At 53.4% G+C, this 26,566-nt stretch overlaps 1 protein-coding gene across 1 annotated transcript in view; it reads right to left on the minus strand.

Moving 5' to 3' along the window:
• Positions 1–26,566, minus strand: part of FER1L5 (fer-1 like family member 5) — a 53,609-nt gene that overhangs the window by 2,315 nt on the left and 24,728 nt on the right. The window contains exons 19-46 of the mRNA XM_047782793.1: positions 26,117–26,294; positions 16,908–17,032; positions 15,978–16,078; positions 15,245–15,422; positions 15,002–15,157; positions 13,680–13,811; positions 12,134–12,297; positions 11,695–11,809; positions 10,594–10,696; positions 9,876–10,054; positions 9,627–9,779; positions 9,220–9,364; positions 9,028–9,105; positions 7,990–8,171; positions 7,652–7,828; positions 7,285–7,374; positions 6,223–6,369; positions 5,980–6,142; positions 5,821–5,846; positions 4,865–4,915; positions 4,643–4,747; positions 4,222–4,341; positions 3,531–3,692; positions 3,210–3,301; positions 2,532–2,702; positions 2,183–2,331; positions 1,830–1,969; positions 109–197 (exon numbers count right to left, since the gene is read on the minus strand). Of these exons, the coding sequence (XP_047638749.1) occupies positions 109–197; positions 1,830–1,969; positions 2,183–2,331; positions 2,532–2,702; positions 3,210–3,301; positions 3,531–3,692; positions 4,222–4,341; positions 4,643–4,747; positions 4,865–4,915; positions 5,821–5,846; positions 5,980–6,142; positions 6,223–6,369; positions 7,285–7,374; positions 7,652–7,828; positions 7,990–8,171; positions 9,028–9,105; positions 9,220–9,364; positions 9,627–9,779; positions 9,876–10,054; positions 10,594–10,696; positions 11,695–11,809; positions 12,134–12,297; positions 13,680–13,811; positions 15,002–15,157; positions 15,245–15,422; positions 15,978–16,078; positions 16,908–17,032; positions 26,117–26,294 (3,671 nt within the window). The remainder of the gene's footprint in view (positions 1–108; positions 198–1,829; positions 1,970–2,182; positions 2,332–2,531; positions 2,703–3,209; positions 3,302–3,530; positions 3,693–4,221; positions 4,342–4,642; positions 4,748–4,864; positions 4,916–5,820; positions 5,847–5,979; positions 6,143–6,222; positions 6,370–7,284; positions 7,375–7,651; positions 7,829–7,989; positions 8,172–9,027; positions 9,106–9,219; positions 9,365–9,626; positions 9,780–9,875; positions 10,055–10,593; positions 10,697–11,694; positions 11,810–12,133; positions 12,298–13,679; positions 13,812–15,001; positions 15,158–15,244; positions 15,423–15,977; positions 16,079–16,907; positions 17,033–26,116; positions 26,295–26,566) is intronic.

The raw sequence follows: 26,566 nt of genomic DNA on the forward strand, positions 1-26,566 counted from the left end.
CATGCTGCATTTGAGGGGAACGCAGCGGAAGGAAGAACCACTGTGGCTCAGTGTTGGAGCCCCCGGTGCTTTGTCTGGGGTAGGACTTGGGAAATGGATGTCACTCACCTTTTAGGTTTTCTGGGGCTGATGTTGACCGGGGGGCCGGGGGGCCCAAGCTTCTTAGGGAAGATGTCCACCCACATCTGCACCTTTCCCTAGAGGGAGAGGGGGTAGCTGGCTGGGGCTTGCCAGGCCGCTGCTCAGCACGCTGGTGGGGAGCCCTGGCCCAGCTTCTGAGGTTGAGGCTGTTTGCAACACTGGGCAGCAGGGCACCAGGGATCTGTGAGGTGGAACAGACTTCAGACAGGAAGTCAGCCCATCACTTGCCGGCTTCCCCTTTTTTTATCTTTCATCCTGGGAGAATAGGCAGCAAGGTTGGTGGCATTTGAGGCTGATGCTGTCACTTGGGGTTATCACGTATAACTGGGGTCTGGAGGGTTGATGCCATTTACTAGGTCCTGCTAGACAGCCTCTCTGGACAGAGCTCCAGAACGGGACTGAGGCCTCATTTATTGATCGCCTTGGTGGCCCTGAGTATGCATAAACTAGGTGATCTCCAGGTGGTTTTCTGTTGTGTAGCCACATCCTAAGGCCATAAAGCTATCCACCGAGGACAGAGGTCCAGGAAAGAAGGGATGAAAATGCTGAGGAAAAGGGTAGAACTACCAACCGTGGAAGGAAGATTCCTTCAAACTGTGTGACCTAGTTTTATTCCTTTGAAATTGACCCCATTGAATGAGAAACTAGGTTAATGAGAATGGTTTTAAAAAATGCTCCCAGAGGAGTCCCCGTCGTGGCTCAGTGGAAATGAATCTGACTAGCACAGGTTCAACCCCTAGCCTTGCTCAGTGGGTTAAGGATCCAATGTTGTGTTGAGCTGTGGTGTGTCACAGACATGGCTTGGATCTGGCATGGCTGTGGCTGTGCCATAGTCTGGCAGCTACAGCTCCAATTCAACCCCTAGCCTGGAAACCTCCATGTGCTGCGCATGTGGCCCTAAAAAGCAAAAAAAAAAAAAAAAAAAAAAAAGGATGCTTCCAGAGAACTCTGTATCCAGAATGTGCTGTCAGCTTGAGGGATCTGGAGAATAGGCTGAGCCATTCTGGTGGCTGGAGGGAGGGGATGGTGGGTTGCCTGTGGGGACTTCCATTCCTTCTGTCTGGGGCTCCTGGCCACGGAGAAAACAAAGCCTGCCAGTAACAGCAAAGCCAGGGTGATGATGACTACATGTCTGCGCCCAGATGTTGCCTCCTGCCCTCCCCTCAGGGAGAGTAAAGCCCTGATGTTGGCCGGTAAGGCCAGCATGCTTTCATGGCTGACACATAGCCTCAGCTGCTGCTGCTGCTTTTTTTTTTTTTTTTTTTTTTGGGTCTTAGTGCAGCATATGGAGGTTCCCAGGCTAGGGATCTAATCAGAGCTGTAGCCGCCGGCCTACACCACAGCAACAGCAACTCAGGATCCGAGCCGCACCTACGACCTACAGCACAGCTCATGGCAACCGGATCTGTTAACCCACTGAGAAAGACCAGGGATTGAACCCACAACCTCATGGTTGCTGTGCCACAACGGTAACTCCATGGCCTCGGCTTCTTGCCAATGACTCTTCTAGCCCTGAATTTCTCCGTCCTCAGTGACATCCCTGGAACTTGCTCCTTATTAACATGCACAGAACACACTTGTCTTCTCTGCATGTACATCTGTGGATGCCTGGCCTCCTTCTGCCTCTTGTCTGGATGGATGGGCTCCCCACTGCCCCGACTCCTGATCCAGCCCCATCAGTCTCGTACCTGGTCAATACCCGGCTGACTGTTACTGTACAGTGTGCGGGTCTCCACGTGCTCGGGTACCAGCCCCTGGGTATGCAGGAGGTACAGCGCAAGGCGTTCTTTCTTAGGTCCCAAATAGCGAGCAGTAGGGGGCTTGAGCTCTAGATAGGAGGGGGATGCAAGGAAGGGATCACAAGGTCATTAGCCTTCACATCTCCCAGGTGGGCCCTCACCTTCAGCCTGTGCGGTGGTTATCTGCTATGGGAAGGAGGGACAGCGGGAAGGGCATGTCCTCTGGTAGCTCCTCCATCTGGAGCCCCACTGCTTACAGAGGCCTGGGTCTGTGCTCTCTGGCAGTGTGCTGTGCATCTCACCGAAGCTTTGCAGTCTGAATTTTTTCCCATTGTATAACACGGAGTCCTCCTCAGGGCTGAAGAGAGGTGGAGGCAATCCTTTCCGCTTGGCATGGTGTTCCAGGAGCAAGCTGGGGGGCATCTGATCCCGCCACCTAAAAGGGCCTGACCTATGGGGTTATGTGAGGGGAAGAAGTGGGAGCTCTGGGTGCTGGAGAGCCCCTTGCATGAGCTGCAGGCTTGGGAGCAGGGGTGCAGGCAGGTTTGGGCCCTGCTTCCTTGGCCTGGGATCCAGGTGTCTTGGAAGGGAGCTGTGGGTTCACGCCTCCACCCTCACTGCCCCCTTGCCTCCATTCAGGTCCACGCTTACTGGCAGTAGGATTTAGAGAGCCCACAACGTGCCCCAAAGCCAGAGAGGAGTCGATTTTCAAGGTCGATGACTGTGGTTCCAATCTCATCATCAGGTGAAAGTAGGTCAAAGTCATACAGCTGGATCTCTAGGTCCTTCTCCAGGGGGATGGTGCAACTCAGTTCAAACATCCTTGGGTGAGGGTGTCGGAGAAACAGACTGTGGACCACATCATTGCACCCCCGCCTCCCCAGCATCTCCACCCCTCGGGCCTGTGCTCCACCCTGATTGGCCACGGTGAATGAGAAGCAGGGCCTGTGGTAACCATCCTCTGCTGTGGTTGGGAGTCTCATTTCCTTTTTTTCTTTTGGCTGCACCTGCGCCGTACGGAAATTCTCAGGCCAGGGATCAAATCCACACCACAGCAGTGACAGTGCTGGATCCTTAACTGCTAGGCCACCTAACTTTTGATAGGTCTGGGGTGTGGGACTCTGAGCTCCCTTCCTAGGCAAGGTGTTTGAGAGGGGATCGTGCTGGACTGCCCGTCTTCCATCTGTTGGATACTTAAGGTGCGGAAGACACCATGCTAGGAACATGGAGGCTGGAAAGAAGGTGAGAGTTCTCTGGCTTTTGGTACTGCTCCCAGCACAGCGTGGATGAGGGAGGGGACGAGGGAAGGGGTGCATTGGGGCAGCTCACATGCCAAAAATGGGATCCAAGGTGTTGGGCTGGTACTTATCGCGGTTGCCAACCTTTGTGTCTCCCAGTTTCAGGATCACATAAGGGTCGCACTGGGGTTTAGATGGAAGTGAGGGAAGGACAGGAAATGGAGGGTCAGTCCAGGTGGTCCAGGAGAGCGGGAGTGGGACAGAAAGGAGCCCCTCATGCCAGATGGGGCCCATGGGAAGTTGGCAGTCTGAGGGAGCTCTGGGATGCTTGGGTGTAGGGTGAGGTCCGGGGTGCCTGGGCTCGGGAGGGGCAAGGGAGGCTGAGCGCTGTGGGTTTGGGGCTTCTTGTTACCAGACCATTGGTGTCTTGGGGCTGCAGGTTGATTGCTCGCACCATGTACACCCTCACCACACACTGCTGCGGGAAGTCCTCTTTCTTTGGCCAAAGCAAGAACTGGCGAGGGGGCTTGGGGGCTTCTGGATTCTCAGGAAAGGGGTAGACACGGAATAGGCCCTGTGCGTGGTGGGCAGGAAGGTATTGGCCACCAGCCTGGCAGTGCTGGCCTGGCTCTACAAAGCCCTCCAGGAAGTGCCCCAGTCCAAGGTCAGGACAGTGGGTCATGTTGAGGGCAGGGACTGAAGGCTGCAGGGATGGGTGGGGGCAGGGCAGAGGTGTCCTGCAGGGCCCACCGTGTTTAGGAGGGGCATTGACACAGGAACTGCGGAGCAGTGGCTGAGTCCCGGATTCCACTGAAGGGAGCTCATTGCACCCCCTGCGGGTCCCCACTTGCTTCCAAAGGCTCTCGGGCCTTGGGAGAGCAGCACAGGCCTGAGCTGGGAGTGGGAAGCCCTCGCCCTTCCTGGGAAGGAGAGGCCTCCCTGAGGCCCTGCATAGATCTGTCTCTGCACCCCACTCCTAGAACTTTGTTGGCCCCCTTGCCCCATCCTTATGATGGGCACTTAGAACCAGGGCTTCTATTAGTCTTCCCAGGAGAGGGGGGCATGAGGTGACAGATGCAGCTCGGCAGGGTTAGGACACGGACCTTGAACTCCCCTACCACAGGGCTGTCCGGCTGGGGCCGTTCTTGGTAAAGTTTGAAGGTCTGGCAGAAGTCCTGCAGGCCTCGGAAGGCCGGCACGGCCTCTAGTTCGCAGTCGTATACCTGTGGGAGGGTGTGTGGGACCCCATGTGGGGGATAGTGGGCCAGGCTCACCCAAAGGGGACCATTCCTGGGATCAGGGGATTGAGGGACCACCCAGGTCCCACCCTAGAGTGTCTCCCCTGGGCTTGGCAAGGTGGGCAGCCCTGGTTGCTGTGAGGCTCTGGCGGGTGGCAGCGTGGCTTGGAGTCTTGTGGAGACCACGAGGAAGCCCCCCCCAGTTGGTGGTTCCCTAAGGGATTGGGGCTGGGTGTGCTGGCCTCTCCCACCTCTCAGCCGCCTCCCCTCCCAGGGGCCCGCGAACCTCCAGGGTGTGAAGGTCTTTGTACTTGTACTTCACTGTCTTGGGAATGTTTCCTGTGGCCCAGAGCAGCTTACTCCACCAATCCACTTCATGCTCGTATTCATCCTGGCGGGGAAGGGGGCATTTGGGCACAGTGGCCTTCCTCTGCTGGGGTCCTGCTGCCCCCACCTCCCTGAGCTGCCTGGAGTTGTTCCTTGTTCCCTGGGGCTGAGCCTCCATTACCTCAGCTTTGCTGGACTTGAACCAGAACTTTTCATAGAGGTAACCTAGGACCTAAGGAATGATTGCAGGTGAGCAAGGCACAGCCCTGCCGCCCAGTCCGCCCACCCACCTGCTCGGATTTCTGAGGGGGGAGGGGTTCGAGGCCATGGCTTCCTTCTCTGGCTCTTTGCCCTTCACAGAGAGGCCTTTTAATTCAAGGATCCTCAGACATAGGATTGGGGCCAAGAAGGAGGGTAAGGTTAGTTCTTAGTTCTCAGTGCCCCCAACTCCAAACTGAACCTGGAGGGGCTCAGAAATTCCTAGCCTCCAGCCGCACGCCAGGCTTCCTAAACCAGATCTGCTTTCGTTCAGGATGTCCCAAGGGTCCCAGGTTTGACAGGTGCTCCTCTAAAGCAGCTCTTCTTTTTTTATTTTTTTTTTTTTTGGTCTTTTTTTGCCATTTCTCGGGCCGCTCCCGCGGCATATGGAGGTTCCCAGGCTAGGGGTCGAATTGGAGCTACAGCCACCAGCCTACGCCAGAGCCACAGCAACGCTGGATCCAAGCCGCATCTGCAACCTACACCACAGCTCATGGCAACGCCGGATCGTTAACCCACTGAGCAAGGGCAGGGACCGAACCCGCAACCTCATGGTTCCTAGTCGGATTCGTTAACCACTGTGCCACGACGGGAACTCCTAAAGCAGCTCTTCTGAGCTTCAGAAACATTGAAATCACTTGTGAGGGGAGCGGGGAGGTGGGTGGGGCTTGAAAAAAACAGGTAGTTTCTCCCTGGGTGCTACCCCCAGGAACTGGTCAGTAGCTGGGCAGTCAGGATTGTTCTAAACCCCCAGGCAGTTCCAGTGTGCATGCAGGTTGAGAACCGTGGCTTCAGGGTTTCATGAACAAGTGGACCTCCCACTGGGGGCACAAGGGCTGTTTCCTCTAAGTGGCATGGCGCCTCCAGCCTTTTACTCACCTCCTGGTACTTTTTCACAGACAGCACTGTGTGGAGAACATGCAGTCATGAATAGTGGGGCAGAGGGACCCCAACCCCGCAGGGCAGCCAAGGCTGGGCCTCCTCCCAGAGCCAGCCAGCTGCTCAGGCCTGGGCAAGGGTGAGGAGAAAGGGCCATACGTGGAGGCTGTGGGGGCATGTAGTCCTCAGCCCAGGGGTCACAGAAGTAGGGCTGGAGGGAGTCGATGTTGGCCTGACCCACCAGGGTCTGCTGGCCGAAGTCCTTGTTGTCTACCACCTTCAGCACGAGGGGCAGGGCAAAGGTCTCGTCCGTGGGCATGTGCTGCAGCCCCAAGGAGAGGACAGAGCATGAGGCTTCCCGGTAGCCTACGCTGCCCCAGCCCGTGGCCAAAGTCTTCTTACCAGTGTGAGGAAGAGGGCTGACTGGGTGAAGTTGGGGTTGGTCTGGAAGTCCCGGATGGGCTCTGTCTGCAGGGACTCGTCCCAGCATTCCACCAGGAGCTGGGGCGAACGCACCTGCTTCATGTTCCGAAGGCCCCAGGCCAGCATCTGCCAGGACAGGGGGCAGGCGGTGCCTCTGGAGTGGCATCCTGTGCTGGCAGCGAGGGGCATCAGGGGGCCTGCAGGGCCAGGGCGTGAGGCAGGGGATCCCCAGGCCTCCTGTCCCGTGAGGGACGAGTGCTTGTCCTCCCACCTCCATGAGCAAGGTGTCCCTTAGGTATGGCTTTTCCTCCCCTGCTGCCCATGTGGCCTCCCTCAGGGGGGGACTTACTTCTACTAGCTGCCTCCCAGGCCCACAGGAGCAAGGTGGCCCAGGCTTCTTAAGCACCCCTGTTCCATCTAGCTCGGGGCTGACTTGGATCACCCAGGTCTCCATGAGGGTCAGTGAGCCACCCCCCTGGCATCTCTCAGCAGACAGGGGCTGGGTACCCCAGCACACCCTACTCGTGAGGGCTGCCTCGGGGCCAGAACGGGAACCAGCCAGGTAGCCTGACCTAGGCTCCAGCACCAGGAGGACCTGACCATCTTTGTCTTTGCCAGGCTTGTGGCAGGGCATGGCGGTTCGGACGTGGGGGCCTCCATGCTACTCTGGAGAGGTGAGAAATGGCCCCAGCACTGGGAGGCAGACAGGGCTGGGCCAAACCCCTGGGTCACTGTGCGTGGATGTGTTGTTTCTCAGAGCCTGAATCTCCTTCTCTGGAAGGTGGTCCCTACTTTTTGCTGGGGGGCCACATGAGGCTTACAGGCAGTAAGGAATACTAACGCCCTTTGTCTCTGACCCACCGCAGAGGTCTGCGTTAAAATAAAGTATAGCCAGAACTTCTGCTCTTCATTTCTCTCCTGTCTCCCTCCATCTCTCACTTGGTGTCTTCTCTGGGTCTGAGCTTTGAGTCAGGTAGGCAGAAGGCCCCAGAGGGTCAGCGGAGAGCGTCGTGGCCCACCCGCCCCGCCCAGCCATCCTACCTCAATAGCCATCTTCCTTAGCGTGGGCTGGATGCTCTTGGGGAGGATGTAGATCCCGTTCTTCCAGGGAACACTTAAGATGGGCAGCTGCTGTCTGAGACTCTGAAGGGATGAGGTGGGAGAGCAGGGAGCATGAGGCCCCGCTGGGCCAGTCCTAATGTCCCTCACCCCCACTCAAGCAGGACCCTAAGGGGGCTCAACTGAGGGCCCTGGAGCCCTCTGGGCCAAAGCTGGCAGGGGAGTTAGGGAGAGGTTGGGCGGGCCGGTGCCGCCAAGCCCAGTGTCCTGGTTCCCAGGCCCCAGGACTTCCCTGTGGGAGCATGGGGCAGCAGAGTAGGGGCCCTAAGCACCACACCTCCTGGGGGGCCCTCTCTCCCAGCACCTCAGTCTCAAGGATCAGCTCACAGGACGCCAAGATCTCGCCCTCTTCATCCTCCAACCCTTTTACAAGGGGGTGCCACCTCATGGGGGGCAGGATCCGTTTTTGGACATCCAGCCAGACCACCGGTGCCCACATGCTCCGTCCCCACAAGCTCTCCTTGCCCTGGAGGGAAGGGAGGTCACAGGGTTCTGATGACTCTGGGACAAGTGCTGACGCTTATGTTCATGTGACGCTCTGCAAATGAGCCTCTGCTGGAGCAACCTTCCCAATGTTCTCCAAGAATAAAAACTCCTCAGTGCTCTGCTCAGCCCAGTCCACCTCACCTGGGGGTCCCGCTGCCACAGTTCCAACACCACAAATGGCGGGCTCTCTTTAGTGTCCTCGGGGTTCTCGTACAGGAGGAGGTGCTGGAAGATGAGCGTCTGGGCCCAGGTAGGGGCGGCAGAGCTCCTCAGGGTTTGGGTGCACTGGCTGTGGTTCAAGAAGACTAGCCGAATGAAGGGCCCTGGGGGTGGAAGGAGAGGAGGGCGTGCCTTCCAGCTGCTGAGCGAGGCTCTCCTCCTCCAGCTGCTGCCAACCTTGGACCACATTCCCAGGGAGGCTCAGGCGGGCAGCCGCGGCCACTCCAGCTTGTCCAGAAGGCCTCCTCAGTGAAAGCTGCAGAGCCCCTGGGTGCACAGCTGGAGGCCATCTTACACTATCACAGCTGGGGCCTGGGCCGACACGGAGGGCCCAGTGGCTCCTGTGGGGCGTTCTGGGCACCAGGCTACACAGGGCTGCCCTTCCAGAGCATCAGTGAGTGGCCTGGGCACCAAAGAACCTCACATGGCCCTCTGCTGAGGGTGCTGATGCACAGGGAACACAGCTCTTGGCAGATACCCACTGCCTTGGCTCCTGACAATCAGGGCCACTACCAGCCCAGGGCAGGAGCTATGACTCACCTGAACCTTCCCAAGGGTCCTCCATACGGGGCCGGAAACAGCCACCCCTCCGCTCCACCTCTCATCTTCGGTCCAACACAAGTGCGAGTGGTTCCCAAGCATGTTACCTCTCTCTTGCCTTTGTGTCTCATCATACTCTGCCAGCAAACTCCACCTCCCTCTTCAGGGCCCAGCTAAGCCCCCGACCCTGCCCGGGCTGAAGTCTTCCCTTATTGATTCCTCAGTGTTGAGGAGGCACCCCAAAAGCAGTCCTGCCTCATATTCCTTGTTTTTGTCTTTTCCCCCAACCCAGGGCCATGAGCTCCTGGACAGAGGGGCTGGCGTGTTTGTCATCCCCTTCCTCACCACAGCCTTTGTACTGCTGGTAGCTGCATTGAGGGGCCCCAGGGAGCCGGGGGGGTAAGCAGTGCCTGTGCCTACCCTGGAAAGTCTGGATCTGGTTGGACATGAGGTTCCGGGCCTGGTAGATGTAGCAGAAGAGCTGGTAGTAGTGGGGCTCTGGGTAAGAGAGCAGCTGTGTCCACCAGTTGCCCCGGGATCCCCAACCCACAGCCTCTGCTCCCTGCCCTCAGATACGGGGCCACCCAAGCAGACCATCAGCTGAGTGCTCACTGTTGAAGATGTAGTAGATGAAGGGCAGGGTGGGTGGCTGAGTCATCTCTGGGGGAGCCCTCCAGGAGCTCCTGATTCTGTCCAATCTCCGTATCGAGGATGCCATGTCCGCTTCCTTCCTGGCCTGCTCTTTCATGTCTATGTTCTGTGTCCAGGAAAGACTCCCTGAGGCTCATGGGTGCTTTTTCTGTCACCTCTAGACCAGGCCCAAGGCACCCTTCTCCCCATCTGAAACCTGGGGATATGGCAGGGCCCAGGTTCCCCCACTCCCGGTGGGTCAGCACCTCTGACCACACAGAGCATCTCCAGCTGCTGGCCTCATGGGATGGGGATAGGGGGTGGTGGGGAGGTCCTGGCTTGGGGAGGCAGCTTTCAGGGAGGAGACACCCAGCCCCCTGGAGCTTTACCAAGGATCCCTCCAGGAGGAATATGGGTGCAATGCCCTTGACCTTGTTGGGGACCAGCCTGCGGTGCCAGCAGCGGCGGCGGAACTGGCTCTGGGGCTGAGGGTTCAGGTGGAACTTGGAGCCAAAGATGCCATATTCCCAGCCTGCCTCATCCTCAGCCAGGCTGGGGTGGTGCTGTGGGGGGAGAGCAGAGTTGTCCTCTTGCCACGGTTGGGGTGGGTCCCACCTAGGGTCCTGTGCGGCTCCCACCCAGCGGCCCCTCACCAGCTGCAGGAAGGACAGGGTCTCCTGCTCATGGCTCAGCCTCCCGTGGTCCCGGTAGCGCACACGTGCCCATCGCCGGCGGCGGCGTGAGTAGTAGGTCTTCTCCACCGAGTTCCAGACCAGGGGCAGGCCTGAGGGCTGGATGCCCATGCCATACTCCCAGCCTGCGGGGCCAGCGCACAGCCCATGGGCACCAGTGGCCTGCAGGCTGGGAGGCTTGGACAGGCCTGAGATATGGGCCCTGGAGGGGCAGGCCAAGGGGGCAGTGCTGGCCCTCATGTCTAGGTCTCTCTGGAAGGTGCCAGAGAAGAACCTTCCTTTCAGAAAGGAAGATGTGTCACACTGTGCCACCTGTGTGGCCTGGGCACAACCGCCCAACTTACAGACGAGGAAGGTGAGGCTCAGAGATGTCCTGGGACCCATACAAGGTCACACAGCCTGTGAGCAGCAGAGTCTGCATCTTGAACCCAGGTCTTTAGCCTTTCCTGGAGCCACCTGGGCTGAACTCAGGCTCCAGGACCCTGTCACCTGCCCTGGGGCCACTGACTACCTCCCTGTCTCAAAACAGGGGCCCACATCTGTGGAATGGGTGGATGCCCTGATCTCCAGAGGCCAGGGACCCCAAGGAGCTTGGGCCCACCCCACCTGAGAGCTTGGCTGCTTTCAGGTCCTCCTGCCATCAGCCTGTGACCAGAGGACCAACCTTCATTGTCCACCGCGTGGTTCAGCTCCACAGCCCAGTTGTCATTCACGTGCCAGCCTTTGGGGCACTTCATGTTCTCCCGGGCCTCCACGGGCTCTCCTTTCTGTGGACAGAGAGGGCAGCATGAGGGGTGCCATGCTGGCCTACTACATCCATAATGGTCTCTGGCTCCTGGGAGCAGACAGCGCTTATCACATCTGATGCCACCCATGCACATGTCCACTTAAGATCCTTTCACTGGCTTGCCTTCTGAACTATATGTTTGTTGGTTTATTTTTTAGGGCTGTACCTGCATCATATGGAGGTTCTCAGGCTAGGGGTCAAATCAGAGCTGCAGCTGCTGGCCTACACCACAGCCACAGCAATGCCAGATCTGAGCCACATCTGTGGTCTATGGCTCCTGGCAATGCTGGATATTTAACCTGAGTGAGGCCAGGGATCGAACCCACATCCTCATGGATTCTTAACCCACTGAACTGCAGCAGATACTCCTGATACATGCATCTTTTATTTTTTTCTATTTTTTTCATGTATCTTTTAGAGGAAATTTATTTAACCTGTATCAGTGGAACCACTCACTATAAATAGGAAATAAACATACTAATGACTGAAACCAAAACAGTATGACCGACTCTCAGCCGGATGCTGCCGCTTGCCCAAGCACCTCTGCCCTTGAGGAGGGAGACCAGCATGACTGAGAGGTGGGTTAAACCCTCACTGTCCAATCAACAGCCACTGACCTCCTGGGGCTACTTAATTTTTTTTTTTTCCCCTTTGGTCTTTTCTTTTTAGGGCTGAGCCTGCGGCATATGGAAGTTCCCAGGCTAGGGGTCTAATCAGAGCTGTAGCCACCAGCCTACACCATGGCCACAGCAATGCCAGATCCAAACCAGGTCTGTGACCTATACCACAGCTCACGGCAACACCGGATCCTTAACCCATTGAGTGAGGCCAGGAATGGAACCCACATCCTCATGGTTCCTAGTCGGATTCGTTTCTGCTGCACCACAACGGGAACTCCCTGTGCTTTTTCCACTCAGACAACCCAGCTTCCCAGTCACCCACCTGGTGGCATCGCTTGCCCCTCCAGCCCCTGCTCACCACGTCCGTGTTGGGGATGGTGGCGGGCACCCAGGCCCCCGTTGTGTCCCGGCGCTGGTTCTCATACACCTCCTCCAGCACCTGGCTCTTGTTGATGTCTGTGTCCAGGAGAAGTCTGGGGGAAGTGAGACCCCCAAGTTCCAAGCACATCTCCCTGAGCTTCTGGGCCCCCAGAGTCCTCCTCTGTGAGCCGAGTGATCCCATACCCAGCAGCTCCATGTGCTCTGGGCCAGGCTGGGCAGCTAGAACTGGCAGGCAGGGCAGGGTGGTGGTCAGGGCCCTGTTTCATGCGCCCCAGTCCCGGGGACCAGGGTGCAGTGGTTGTGTGTCTGTCTCTCTGGGCTGCTGCTAAGCGGCAGTTTTGGGTAAAAAGAAGTGTCAGCTCCAGGGCTGCCTGTCCTGGGGCGCACAGGCTCCAGGCCCCGCACCCTGGCCTTACCTCCTTTGAGGCTCCACTGTCCACTTCCCCTGCCAGTGCCACCCATGGGGCTCCCTGAAGTCCTCCTTGGGGATAGCCTTGTGCCCCATGACGTCCGAGAAGTTCGGGCAGCGATGCAGTCCCTGCTGCCCCCACTGGTCTTTGTACTTGGCCTGGTTCTCGTACTGGGAGAGGGGAGGCATCAGAGCCTGCTGCCACCACTACCCCCCCCAGCACACCTGGGGCCCTTGCTCTGGGCTGTAGCACCTTCTAGAAACATGGTAGAAGGGCAAGAAAGGGCCACAGGCCGCTGCCTGGTGTCAGAAGCTGTGTTGTCACTTTATTTTTTTGGTCCTTTTAGGGCTGCACCCACAGCATATGGAGATTCCCAGGCTAGGGGTCTAATCAGAGCTGTAGCCACCAGCCTATGCCAGAGCCACAGCAATGCCAGCTCCAAGCTGCATTTGTGACCTACACCACAGCTCATGGCAACAATGGATCCTTAACCCACTGAGCGAGTCTAGGGATCGAACCCGCATCCTCATGGATACTAGTTGTCACCCACAACGGGAACTCCTGTGTTGTCACTTCTGGTGGGGCAGCCCTCCTTGCCACACTGGTCATCAGCACAAGCAGCTGCCACTCATCCAGTGCTCCCCGTGGCAGGCCCCATGCCAAGGGCACCACCTGATCTAACCCCTTCCCCAGCACACTCCTGTTTCACAGCTAAGGAGACCGAGGCTCAGAGGTTACCTCTACCCCAGCTTGCTCAGTTCTCAAGAGGTGGAATGGAGTTGATGTCCTGTTGAGAGACTGGTGGCGCAGGTGATGTGACCTGTCTGCCCTGTGCCACTGCTGACCCAGGGAGCCCAGTCCTGCTCCCCCACTGCCACATCTTTGCTGTCTCTGGGCCCTTCTTCCACATTCCCCTGCTGGGCATGAAGCTCTGGCCCCCAGCACTCATCCTAAATACCCCCGTCTCAGCACCTCCAAGTCCTCCAGTCTGTTCATCCTCAACATGCAACTTAGGAACCAGGAAAACATGTTTTAACTCAGTAAACTAAAAATGCTGAAACATAAAACTTATTTCCCTTCTGTTCTCAGGACCGTCTCCTGAGGTGTGTCCTCCCGCTTCTCTGGTCGGCTGCTCACCCACCCCTGGGTATCCTGGTTCTGGGGAAAGATGCCTCATTTCCTGCTCCTCTGCCAGTTCCAGGCCTCCCCTATCCCAGGAGGATGCAGCTGAGGTGGGCAGGGTCCCGGGCTGCCGCATCAACAACAGACAAAGCCCCTGCAAATCGTAGCGTTGCTCATCTCACGTGCCCTGAACTAACTTGGAGAAAGTCCTAATAAGCCTCCATCTGGGTGAGAGTGACCAGGCCTAGGGGCCCACTCAGCTGTCCTGCAGTCAGCACAGCCTATGGCTTGTCAATCAGGGACCCCTTTAGTCTCTCACTATTGGAGCCCCTTTCACAATTCTCAGATTCTGCCAGCGACGTTTTCCCTCCACCTTCGGAGCTGGGCGACCTTAGCATCACCCACCACCTGCCTCATTCTGGCTGCTCACCGTCTCTGCATATACGACCACTTCGCCCTGGCGGAGCAGCTGCAGATCTTTGCTGTCCTTCACATTGCCAAGCCACATGCAGACGCGGAGCTGGGCTGGGAGCGTGTCCTTTTCTCCTTCCCCCTCTGGGTACTGAGCCAGAGGCAGGTCAACAACCACAGGGGTGGGCCCCCCAGGGGCAGAGGTGCCAGTGAGGGAGTGACACACACACCTGCCCCTTCACCCTGAGCCTCGGAAGCATGGCCCTCACACTCAGTCTGGTGCTGGGGAATAAGAGAGGTTGGGGCAGGTTGGTTGGGGGAGGGGCAGTACCACTGGGGAACCTGGGAGTGCTCCATGGAGGCGCAGCTCTGAAGGTGACGTGGACAGTGATGCTTGCTAGATGCCAGGCACTGTGCTAAGTGCACATGTGTGCTCTTATGCTCACATACCTCCAGGAGGTGGGCATCATTATCATCAGGCCCATTCACAGATGAGTGGACTGAGGCCTGGGCGTGGTCAGGAGTTGGCCTCAGCTCACACAGGCCAGTGAGTGGCAGAGCCAGGCTTTAAGTCGCAGTTCGTGCAGGATGAGAGGGACTCAGATGGGAAGGGGAGCGGGGAGCCAGGGAAGTCTCTAAGAGGCAGTGTCCCCCACCTGCCTTCTGGGGGAGGGCTAGAAGCAGGGGGCTGTCTTTAGGGTGGAGCTGTGATCAGTCAGTCTTACTTATGACTTGCATCTGATATGACAAGCTGGCATCCAAACCATATAGGCATTAATTTTTTTTTTTAAGGGCTGCAAGTGCAGCATACAAAAGTTCCCAGGCTAGGGGTAGGATCAGAGCTGCAGCTGCCAGCCTTCGCCACAGCCTCAGCAACACCAGATCTGAGCCACGTCTGTGACCTATACTCCAGCTTATGGCAACATGGGATCCTTAACCCACTGAGTGAGGCCAGGGATCAAATCCGCATCCTCGTGGATACTAGTCGGGTTCATAACCCTCTAAGGCACAGGGGAACTCCAGCATTAAATATTTAGATGGCAGCCAGTCGTGGTCCCAGGAGAGATAACAGGGACTGGACCAGGTGAGGCATAAGGATGATGGAGAGACAGATTTGAGGGCCGTTTATGATGGGCATGGACTTGGCATTGGCCCTGTGCTGAAGACCCAGGTCCCCATCTTCATTTGGATGCAAAACCCCATTTCACCCTATAAAGGGCCCGGGAGACTGGAAGTGGAGATGCCGTTAGGGAGGCTTGTGGGGGCTGCCAGGGAGTTCTGGGATTTTCCCTTGGGGTGTCCTGGGCCCTCTCCTCCCCTGAGGACCCCCTGCCTCCCCACCTGCAGGAGGAGGGTCTGTGTCTTCCCACAGAACCTGCCGGAGTGCAGGGCCCCGGCCGGAGAGAACAGGATGCTGTGGGCAGGCACCTGGGCGTAGGCCACCCGCTGCTCCCGGGACATCAGCCAGATCATCACGTCTGGAAGGCTCACCTGGGGCTGCAGGCGAGAGGGCATCAGGCCTGCAGGGCCGGCTCCAAGGCCTGCTCCCCGGCCAGGGTGGTGGGGGTGGCGTCCAGTGCTCACCTCGGGGAGCACGGCATTGAGGCGGCACAGCCAGCCTTCCACGGTGGCCACCATGTCCCTGGGCTGGGCTTTCTTGGCCTTTTGGGCCAATTCCCTCAGAAGGAGGCTGCGGAGCTGCCACCTCTTCTTGTCCAGGTCAGTGGCCTTGGGTTGGTCAGTCATGCAGGGCAGAGGGCGCCTATGGCCAGGACCAAGAGGGAGGGGGCTGGGCCTCTGTCCCATCTCATCACCTGTCGCCCCTGCCCCAGTTCCCTTCCTGGACCCGAGATCCTGGACCTGGGGAGACTTTCCCACCCTCCTTAGGAAGCCCACTCACAGAGGGCCTGGCCCTGGATCCTCGTCCTCCCCCTCCTTCTCCTCCCATCGCGCCCCCCCAGGGTGCTAGGCTTGTGGTGGGGACCTTCTCATGGACAGTGGTGTGAACCATGAGATGGGGACCACCCAAACCCTGTGGGGTAGGGGTGGGGATCCAAGTGGAGCTGATAGAGGCCTTACAGTGGATCTTGTGGAACAGACAGAGCCCTGAAGAGGGCTTTGTGGCTAGAAGGAGTGGCGGGGGAAGGTGCGGAGCATGCATGGCTTGTCTGGATAACAGAGAGAGGTTTGGTTTGGCAGGAGCATCAGGGATGGGTGTGGAAAGGTGGCAGTGGGTCTGTAGGGTCCTGGTCAGCCCCAGCGCCCCTACCATATGAGCCTGGTCAGCCCCGCCCGGGAGAGGTGCCCCCACTCTTACTTGCAGTCCTCTACCAGCTCTCTCAGCAGTTTCTCCCAGTGGGGGAGTAGAGCTGGGTCCCTCGGATTCCTCATGGATTTCAGAATGTCCAGGTTGGCTTTCTGCTCAGCAGGAGAGAAGCGACAAGTGAACATGGGGCTCACCTGGGACAGGCTGCAGGGCTGATTGGCCCAAGATATTTTCAGCCAGGACTTGGGACCTTCAAGAGATAATCTGGGATATCCATGCAAAGCTATCATGTGCCCTTGCAAGGCTAGGATCCCCATGCACCCTCCCCACTACACGACAGAAATGGGTGGCAGGAAGGCATTAGGATGGGGGCAGGGGGGAACTGTGAGGGAGTGACAGGGTCCTGACCTTGGGCTTCCCTTCCCTGACGGCAACAAAGTCATGTCTGAGGTGAGGCACCAGGTGGCTCTCCTGCCTAAAACTGGAGGGGCCTCCCTCCTTAACAGACACCTAAGACCTTTTGTGATCTGACCCTTCTCAGCGTTCCGGGCCTTATTTCCCCTTCACCCCAAACTTCATGATCACCATGGCTTTGCCCTTTGTTCCCTTCTCTCACCCCTACCATGCCCCCACCAAACTTCTCCTTCAAGATTCTGCTCAAATGTCACCTCCTTTTCGAAAACCTCCTCTGATGATCCTCTCTTCATCTCGCTCCCCCCACCCCAATCTCTCTGCTCTTATAGCTGTGGGCACCTGTGTCTCTATTCCAGCTCTACTTGCACTGTGTACTGACCACTTGCATAGACAGCTTCCCTGCTGGTGAAGATTGTGTCTACGCATTTTCCGTGCCTGGCTCTGGCATGCCCCCCTGTGCAATGCATGCGAGAGCTGAGGGACTGTGACTCCTATGACTCATTGCCCCAAACCTCCCACCAATGACTGGGGTCCTTTCCTGCATCCCGCCTCCCCCACACCACTCACCAGGCGGTCCCGGGTGAACTGGAGGAGGTTGAGGCAGTTCATGCGGAAGCTGACGTCCTCCCAGTAGGAGGTCACAGCCACGACGGGCTTGGTGTTGTACCAGGGCACGTAATGGTAGATGTTCCCTGAGACAGAGAGACACATGAGGGGAGGGGGGTATCTCATGGAAAGTGTCCCCTGTGTCCCCACAGAGGACCTTCCCTGGGCTACGTCATTCCTCCAGGATGAGAACTGCTAAGGCTTCAGGACAGATGTGCTTGGAAGAGCACAGTGGCCATAGGCAGCATTCATGGCAATAGGTGTGTCACGTGGCCTTTCAAAGTTCCCAGTTTACAGGTGGGAGAGCCCAGGCCAGTGGTGGGAAGTGGCTTCACTGAGCTGGCACAGCCAGGTGGTATAATGCAGGCATCCAGCTCCAGAGCCCATGCCCTTAACTCAGGCGAGAAACCAAGGCAGGAGGCCTGCCTGGAGGTAGGGTCTTCCTCCTGGCTCATCAGGAGGTGGAGGAGGAGTGACCCTGGGCTCAGGAGACCCAGGGTTAGGTTGGGGTGGGCAGACATCTGACATAAGGGACCTGCCCATGCAAAGGAATGGGCTCAGAGAGTAAAGCATGGACAAAACCAGTGATGGGCTTGGCAGACTGAGTCTCCTGGCCACGTTATTTTTATTTTTTTGCCACACCCACAGCATATGGAGGTTCCCAGGCTAGGGGTCTACAGCTGCTGGCCTGTGCCACAGCAACTCAGGATCTAAGCCGAGTCTGCAACCTACACCACAGGTCATGGAAATGCTGGATCCTTAACCCACTGAGCAAGGCCAGGGATTAAACCCTCGACTTCATGGTTCCTAGTCAGAATTCATTTCTGCTGCACCAGTAATGGGAACTCCCCATGTTCCCTGTTGAAATAAGAGAGGAGAAGCTAGAGGAAACATAAGGGATTCTCTTTTTTTTTTTTGGCCACAGAAATTCCTGGGCCAGGGATCGAACCGACACCACCGCAGTGACAATGACAGGTCCTTAACCACTAGGCCACCATGGAATTCCCAAGGAATTCTTTTTTGAAACATATTGCTGGGTTGACCTAAAAGCAAGAAATTCACACAAACCAAAAGAGCTGCAAGCCTGTGAGGCAAATGACTTCTGTCCTCTGGGTTTCTGGCAAAGTTTGGAGACCTGGCTCTTCTCTTTGACAACTGCTAGGGCTCAGCAATCGGGAGAGAGGGCCAAGTGCTGCCCGAGGTGGGCAGGCTAGTGGGACACCCCACGTGATACAGGTTGAACTGTGTCCCCGATGAAGCTATGATGAAGTCTCAGTTCCTACCACCTCAGAACGTGACCTTATCTAGAAACAGCGTAATGGAAGCTGTAATTAGTTAAGATGAGGTCATTCTGGAGTAGGCTGGACCCTTAACCCATAATGACTGGTGTCCATACAAGCAGAGGAGAGTGACCGATAGAGGACTGGCCTATGGAGGCACAGAGACAGAGGGAGAATGAAGGAGCTGAGATGCAGTGATGTGTCCACAAGCCAAGGAGCATCAGGCAACCGCAAGGAGCTGGGAGAGAGGCACAGAAGAGATGCTCCCTCAGATGCATCAGAAGAAATCAACCCGCCAACATCCTGATTTGGGGCTTCTCACCTCCAGAACTGTGAGAAAATGCTTTTTTTTTTTTTTCTTTTTAGAACCACATCTGTGGCATATGGAAGTTCCCAGCCTAGGGGTCGGATCAGAGCTGCACCTGCTGGCCACAGGACACAACAGGAACTCAAATAATTTTTGTTGTTATAAGCCACCCACTTTGGGGGCCTTTGTGATGGCAGCCAGAGCAAACTAGTTTGCCCTGCAGAGCTGGCACAGCAAACCCTAAACCTCAGTCAGTGAGAAAGAATCCACCACGCGGAAGAAATCAGTGAGGAGACTTGCCCCTCTCCAGCGTGGCTCTGGGGTAGTAGGACAGGAATTTTCCTGAAAATGTGTAACCACAAGTGGGGCCTCAAGCAGGCTGCATTCTGCATTCAGGCCACCTGTGTGGTCTGGAGAAGATGTAAAGTGGCCTCTGGTTGGCCGTACCCCAGGTGAACGGAGGAAGCAAAGACAAATCCTCTCTGGAGCATGAAACTTTAGTCAAGTCCCCAAGGATTCCCACAGATAAAGTTCCAAGAAAACAAGCAGCTAAGAAGCAATAGACACACCCTCTACCCCAGCATATCTGCTGCCTAGACAAACCCCCAACAGAAAGGCATGCATGGCACTGTCAAAAGACAAGTAGAAAGCGATGCACATCAGCACTAGTCCTACTGTCTGCAATTAGAAACCACCCAAATCTCCTTGTAGTAGAAGGAATAAATAAATTACATGTTTTCCTTTTTACTGCCGCACCTGTGGCATATGAGAGTTCCCAGCAGGGTATAATTGGAGCTGCAGCTGCCAGCCTATACCAGAGCCACAGTAATACCAGATCCAAGCCGCATCTGTGACCTACACCACAGCTTTCAGCAACGCTGGATCCTTAACCCACTGAGCAAGGCCAGAGATCGAACCCATATCCTCATGGATGCTTAACCCCCTGAGATTCTTAACCCCCTGAGCCACAACAGGAATTCCAAATTATGGCATATTGGCAGAATAGAATACTATAAAGCCATGGGAATAAATGAAGCACAACTATACCCACCCACATCTAGGTTTATGATGCATTTCACAAATAAAATCAGCCAAAGAAGCCAGGCACAGAACAATACATACTACATGATTTGTTTTATATAAAGTTAAAAATCAGACAAAACTAATTGGTGGTTAGGAGAGTGGAAGTCGCCCTTGGTGGGGGTGGGGGTTGAGCAGTTCAAGGGCTCTCTGGGATGTTGAGACCCTGTTTCATGGTCTGAATGCTGTTTTGTGGGGTATGTTTACTTTGTGATAATTCATTGAGCCGGACACTTGGGTTTGTGTACTTTTCCAGAGGTGTGTTATACTTGAATCAGAAGTTTACTAAGGAATTCAGAGTTCCCCTTGTGGCTCAGTGGATTCAGAACCTGATGTTTCTGTGAGGATGTGGGTTCGATCCCTGGCCTCACTGAGTGCGTTAAGGATCCGTGAGCTGGGGTGAGCTGGGGTGTAGGTCACAGACACGGCTCAGATCTGGCTTTGGCATGGCTGTGGTGTAGATTGGCAGCTGCAGCTCCAGTTCAGCCCATAGGTCTGGGAACTTCCATATGCCACTGGTGTGGCCATAAAAACAAACAAAAGTTTACTGAAGAATTTAAAAAAGAGTGGGAGGAAAAAAGAGACAAAATACATAAATGACAGTGTGTCCATTGGTGGAAAATGCTACAGACAAGGACGAAGTTGGGGAGTGGGATAGGGAGCTGCCCAAAGTTTTACAACAGATGGTTACCTAGGGCCTTTCCTGAAAGATCTAGAAGAAAATATGCAGAATGCAGGCCAGAGAGATGAAAAATGCAGAAGAGAAATTTTAAAATGTGTAGAACAGAATGAGGATAGAGTGAATTCGAGATGGAGCTGGAAGAGACAAGGGGAGGAGGTAATTTTCAAAGAGAAAGTATCTTATAATTTTCTACAATTGCTGGAAGGACACCAGTTCCAGACTGAGTGAATCACTGGAATGATAAATAAGCACAGATCCATGACCGGGGCTCTCAGATATGAGCGTGCCAATACAAGACGGCAATTTTCTCCTTCTCCTCTTGGATTGCATACAAAAGTAACAAAGAGAAGGAAAATAACTCCATTTTCAGCAAAACAAGGAGACAGATATAATCTGCAGGCTGAAAATACACTAAGGAGTGCCAAAAGCAACCGTGAGTGCCCTAGGTGCTGTAAGGGTTGAAGAGTGATAGAAGTCAGCTGGGGGAGCGAAGAGCAAGACAGACAGCAGGAAGCACGGCTTGATGGGAGCAGAGCACAGAAAATGCCAGCAAAAACACACTCCCCAGAATGAACTCAGGATTCAGATGAGAAACTGGGAGCCAGCCAAACTCAGGAAACGAGCAGAAGAAAAAACAAAAACATCACAGGAAGGAAGACTGCCTAAACAGAAGCCCAAGGGAGCTTAGAATCTGCAGACAGTCCTGTGAGAGGCATAGAAACAAGAAATGCAGCCAAAATAAGATGGAAACAAAGAGCTACAAAGGATCAGGGTGAAAATGACAGATACAAAAGAAAACCAAGGAGTGGCTGTTGTGGCACAGTGGAAACAGATCCTACTAGTATCCATGAGGGTGTGGGTTTGATGCCTGGCCTCACTCAGTGGGCTGCGGATCCAGCTGTGAGCTGTGGTGTAGGTGGCAGACGCGGCTTGGATCCCGCATTGCTGTGGCTGTGGATGTGGCTGTGGCTGACAGCTGCAGTTCTGATTCAATCCCTAGCCTGGGAACTTCCATATCCCTCTGGCGCTACCCTAAAAAGCAAAAAAATGAAGAACCCTAACGGTTAACCAGGGAGAATGGTTCCATCACTGGAGCCCCAAAAGTAGAAAACCCAAACAATAGAACAGGATATTCAAAAATATAAGAAAATTCCCATTGTGGTGCAGCAGGTTAAGAACATGACAAAGTTTCTGTGAGGAAGCGGGTTTGATCCCCGGCCTCACTCAGTGGGTTAAGGATCTGGCATTGCCATAAGCTATGGTGTAGGTTGCAGATGCAGTTTGGTTTGGGTGTGGCCGTGACTGTGATGTAGGCCAGCAGCTGTGGCTCCAATTTGATCCCTAGCCTAGAAAATACATATTCCACAGGTGCAGCTGTAAAAAGAAAAAAAATACATACATAAGAAAACTTACATGAGAAAAGGACAGTCTTTTTAACAAACAGTGCTTGAAAAATAGGATCCTTATATGCAAATTAATTCAAAATGAGTCATAGAGCTAAAATATAAGAATCAAAACTATAAAGTTTCTGGAAGAAAAAAATAGGAGAAAATCTTCATGACCTTGGGTTAGGAAAGAGTTCTTAGATATGATACCATAAAAGAAAAAAAAACAAAACAAAACCGAACTTCAGCCAATTTGAAATAAAAGAACACTTGAATCGACACCATATGCCAGGGAAAACTGACTCCAGAGGATGAACATGTGGCTTAGAAATTATTGGCCTTAGATGAATACATCCTAGAAGTTACTGGACCTTCAGAGTTCCTATTGTGGCTCAATGGGTTAAGAACCTTAGTTTCCATGAGGATTCGTGTTCAATCCCTGGCCTCACTCAGTGGGTTAAGGATCCGGCGTTGCTGCAAACTGTGGCAGAGGTCGAAGATGCAGCTCAGATCCTGCGTTGATGTGGCTGTCGTGTAGAACTGTAGCTGCAGCAGCGATTTGACCTCTAGCCTGGGAACTTCCATATGCTGCAGGTGCAGCCCTAAAAAGAAAATTTATTGGACTTTCAAGATAAATAAAGAACTTCTGGGCAGCTGGACAAAAAGATGAAGAAATTTATAGGGAAAAATTTATCGAAAAGAGAATAGTTATGAATCTTTTTTTTTTTTTTGGGTCTTTTTAGGGGAGTGCCCATGGCATATAGAGGTTCCCAGGCTAGGGGTCTAATTGGAGCTGTAGCCGCTGGCCTATGCCACAGCCACAGCAATGCCAGATCTGAGCTTCGTCAGCAACCTACATACACCACAGCTCACAGCAATACTTTATCCTTAACCCACTGAGCGAGGACAGGAATTGAACCCGCAACCTCATGGTTCCTAGTCAGGTTCGTTTCCGCCGTGCCACGAAGGGAACTCCCGAGAATAGGTATGAATCTTTAAGAAACCACAAACTTCTAGAAGAAAACATGAGTGAATCCCTTAATAAATTTGGAATGGAAAAGATCTAATTAGGACTCAGAAGCCAGAAGCCATAAAAGAAATAGTTTGAGTAAGTCTTGGGGCTTCCTGGCGGCCTAGCAGTTAAGGACTCGGCGTTGTCACTGCTGTGGCTCTGGTTACTGCTGGTTTGATCCCTGACCTGGGAGTTTTTCATGCTGCAGGCGCCACAAAAAAAAAAAAAGTCTTAATGGAAATTAAAAAAAAAAAAAAAACAACCCACCAGAATACCATAAGGGACAGACAGGGGAAATATATTTACAGCTCTGTGGAGTGCTAGAACTTTCCACTCATGGTGGTTACATGAAAGTATGTATTTGCCAAAATTCATCCAACTGTACACTTAAAGTCCATGCATTTTACTGTTTGTAAGTCATACCTCAATAAAAAAAAAAAAAAGCCACTATTAAGAGAATGAAAAGCTCCAAAATTGGAGAAGATATTTAACACGTTTGACAAAAGCTTGTACCCAGGAAAAAAATAAGGTCCAAGTCAATATGAAAAATACAGCCAAACAGAATAATAAATAAAAGATACTGAGGCCCCAGTCACTGATTCGCCAAAGGACTCAGCATCCTCCCCCTTCGAGCCCCCTGACCCCCCTTTCTCTCGCTGCCTTTTGCAGGGCATTATCTTAAGTCTGGCTATCCAGCACCTCTTTTTTGACCCCTTGCTGCTGAGGGTAAGGGTGATAATCTGCTTCCTGCTGGCACTGAGTATTACGTTCATATAAGAATTCACAAGAGGAATGGCAGGAAGACCCCCTACTACTGTCCAAGGGATCGCTGATGATTATGATAAAAAGAAACTAGCAAAGGTGTTTAAGAAGAAATTTGCCTGCAACGGTGCTGTCATTGAGCATCCAGAATATGGAGAAGTCTTTCAGCTACAGGGTGACCAGCGCAAGAACACATGCCAGTTCCTTGTAGAGATTGGATTGGCTAAGGATGACCAGCTGAAGGTCCATGGGTTTTAAGTGCTTCTGGCTCACTGAAGCTTAAGTGAGGATCTCCTTGCCATGAGTAGAATTTCCCTTCCGTCCCTTGTCACAGGTTTAAAAACCTCACAGCTTGGATAATGTAACTGTTTGGGGTCTGCTTTTAACTTGGACTCATGTGTCCTTGTCACAGGTTTAAAAATCTCACAGCTTGGATAATGTAACTGTTTGGGGTCTGCTTTTAACTTGGACTCCTTTATGCAATAAACCAAAGAAAAGAGTACCCCCCCCAAAAAAAAGATATTGATAGGCTTTTTACAGATGAGGAAAAACAAACTTCTGTAAACATATGAAAAGGTGCGCCAACTCCATTTATAATCAGGAAATTGCAAATCAAGATCTTGTAAGACACAGATTGGCCGGAACGAAAAGACCAGGCAACGGGTAAGGGCTGGTGAGAACACGGAGTAATAGGAACTCTCACAGCGTGCTGATGAGAGTGTAATTTGGTGTAATTATTTTTGCTTTGAATTTCTCTTCCACGCCTGGATATGTAATTTAGACGAAGTCTTGCACTTGTGACCAGGAGACAGGCTCAAGAATGTTTACAACAAAATTATTATAGTAGGAAAAAAAAAATACAACCTAAATGTCTACATTAACCACTTAATTTGTGGTATAATCATATAGTTGAACATACACAGAAATGAAAATGAACTTCAGTTACACAGACCAATATTACTATATTATTTCTTGGGTAAATGGATCTGGGAAGACCATACAGGGGATTTCTAAGATGCTTAGACAATTTTCTACCTTTCTAAGACAATTGTCTACCTTTGAAGCTGCGTGGTGAGTTCATGGGTACACATTTTATTATTCCTCCTTAAGCTACACATATACACTTAATATACTTTTTGCATATATTTTTCTTTTCTTTTTGTTTTTTCAGGGGCTGTAGCATATGGAGGTTCCCAGGCTAGGGGTCAAATTGGAGCTGCAGCTGACAGCCTACACCACAGCCACAGTAACGCCAGATCCAAGCCAGGTCTGCAATCTACACCACAGCTCGTGGCAATGCCAGATCCTTATCCCACTGATCGACAGGGATGGAACCAGTATCCTCATGGATACTAGTCAAGTTTGCTACTGTTGAGCCACAATGGGAACTCCTGTGTATATTTCTTAATTTGGGGGGGATGGCTGCACCTATGGCATACAAAAGTTCCCAGGCCAGAGACTGAACCTGTGCCATGGCAGTGACAATGCTGGATCTTTAACCTACTGAGCCACCAGGAAACTCCTATATTTCTTAATTTAAAAACAAGTAGAGCACTATACTAAGTGAAAGAAACAGTCATCAAGAATCATATATTGTTTGATTCTATGTGTGAAATGTCTAGAAAACTCTGTAAAGACAAAGATTAGTGGTTGCCTAAGGTTGGAAAGGTAGGGGAGAAAAAGAGTGACTGTGAGTGGGTACAGGGTTTATTTTGGGTGAAATGAAAATGTAAAATTGACCATGGTTAGGGAGTTCCCTGGTGGCTCAGCGGATTAAGTATCTGGCCTTGTCACTGCTGTGGCTCTGGTTACTGCTGTGACACAGGTTTGATCCCTGGCCCGGGAACTTTAACATGCCATGATCATGGCCAAACAGAACTTGGCCATGGTTAGTTATACAATTCTGTGAATATACTAAAAACTATTGAATTGTACCCTTTACATGGATAAATTGTATAGTGACTGAATTATACTTCAATAAAGCTGATCTTTAAGGAAACAGGCAGACAAAGTAAGATGTACGGAAAAGCTCTCCAAGGGTGATGAGAGGGTGAAGCTGCAAGTGAGATAGTGTTTCTTGAGAGCAACGGTTCTCAAACTTCAGCCTGCGTCCCAGTCACCTGGAGGGCTTGTTAAAACAGACTGCTCTTCTGTTTTCTGATTCTGTAGGACTGAGCTGGGATGGAGAATCTGCATTTCTATCAGGTGATGCTGGTGGGGCTGGCCCAGGGACAGCACCCTGAGAAATATATACTGCCCAAGTGTCCTTTGAGTAGGTGATGAAAGGATGGATGGGTGGATGGGTGGCAGGTGAATGCATGAATGTGTGGATGAGTAGATTAATGGATGGATAGAAGGAAGGCAGGTGAGTAGTGGATGGATGGGTGGTCAGAGTAGTAGAAGAGGAGATGGAGTTGGGAAGGTAGTGCTGAGAAGGACTTGAAGTCAAAACCTTGTTTCATCTCTTGTCGTGGGTTCACCATCTACTAGCTGTGCAATGTTTGGCAGGTGACCTCACCTCCCTGACACTCATTTTCCTCCAGTGAAATGTGGGTTAATAGTGCCTAACAATGGCCCATGAACTAATACCCTTAAAAGGGCCAAGCACAGAACCCAGCATGCAGTGGCTGCTCTCAACTGCTTGGCTAGACCTGACTCTTACCATCGTATATCACCGGGCTGTACTGTGTGGTTGAGACGAGGGGCTTGTAACTCAGGTCCATCTTGTTTCCATAGTGGCCAATACTGACCTCGAATTGGATCAGATCCCTAAAGCTGGGCATCATGGTACAGGAAAGGAAGATGACGCACAGCCCATACTTTTGGCGGTTCTGCTGCTTCTGAAAGAGTAAAGTACCCCCCCGCCCCATCCCCAAGACATGAGCCAGGGAATGGACAAGGCTATAGAGACAGGCAGGGAGGCAAGCTCGAGGTGCTCTGTTGCTTTCAAAGGCCACTTTTGCTTCTTTTGAGGATGACTGAGACCATCACTAATTTCCTGCCCCCTCTTAAAATCCTGCCTGGACTCCACTCACCTGGCTGATGAAGGGAAGTTTCTCCCATGACCTTCATCACCTGGCCAGCTCTGGTTCCTTCCCTTCCTGAAGTCAGG

This window comes from Phacochoerus africanus, chromosome 5, assembly GCF_016906955.1.
Source record: "Phacochoerus africanus isolate WHEZ1 chromosome 5, ROS_Pafr_v1, whole genome shotgun sequence".
NCBI lineage: Eukaryota > Metazoa > Chordata > Mammalia > Artiodactyla > Suidae > Phacochoerus > Phacochoerus africanus.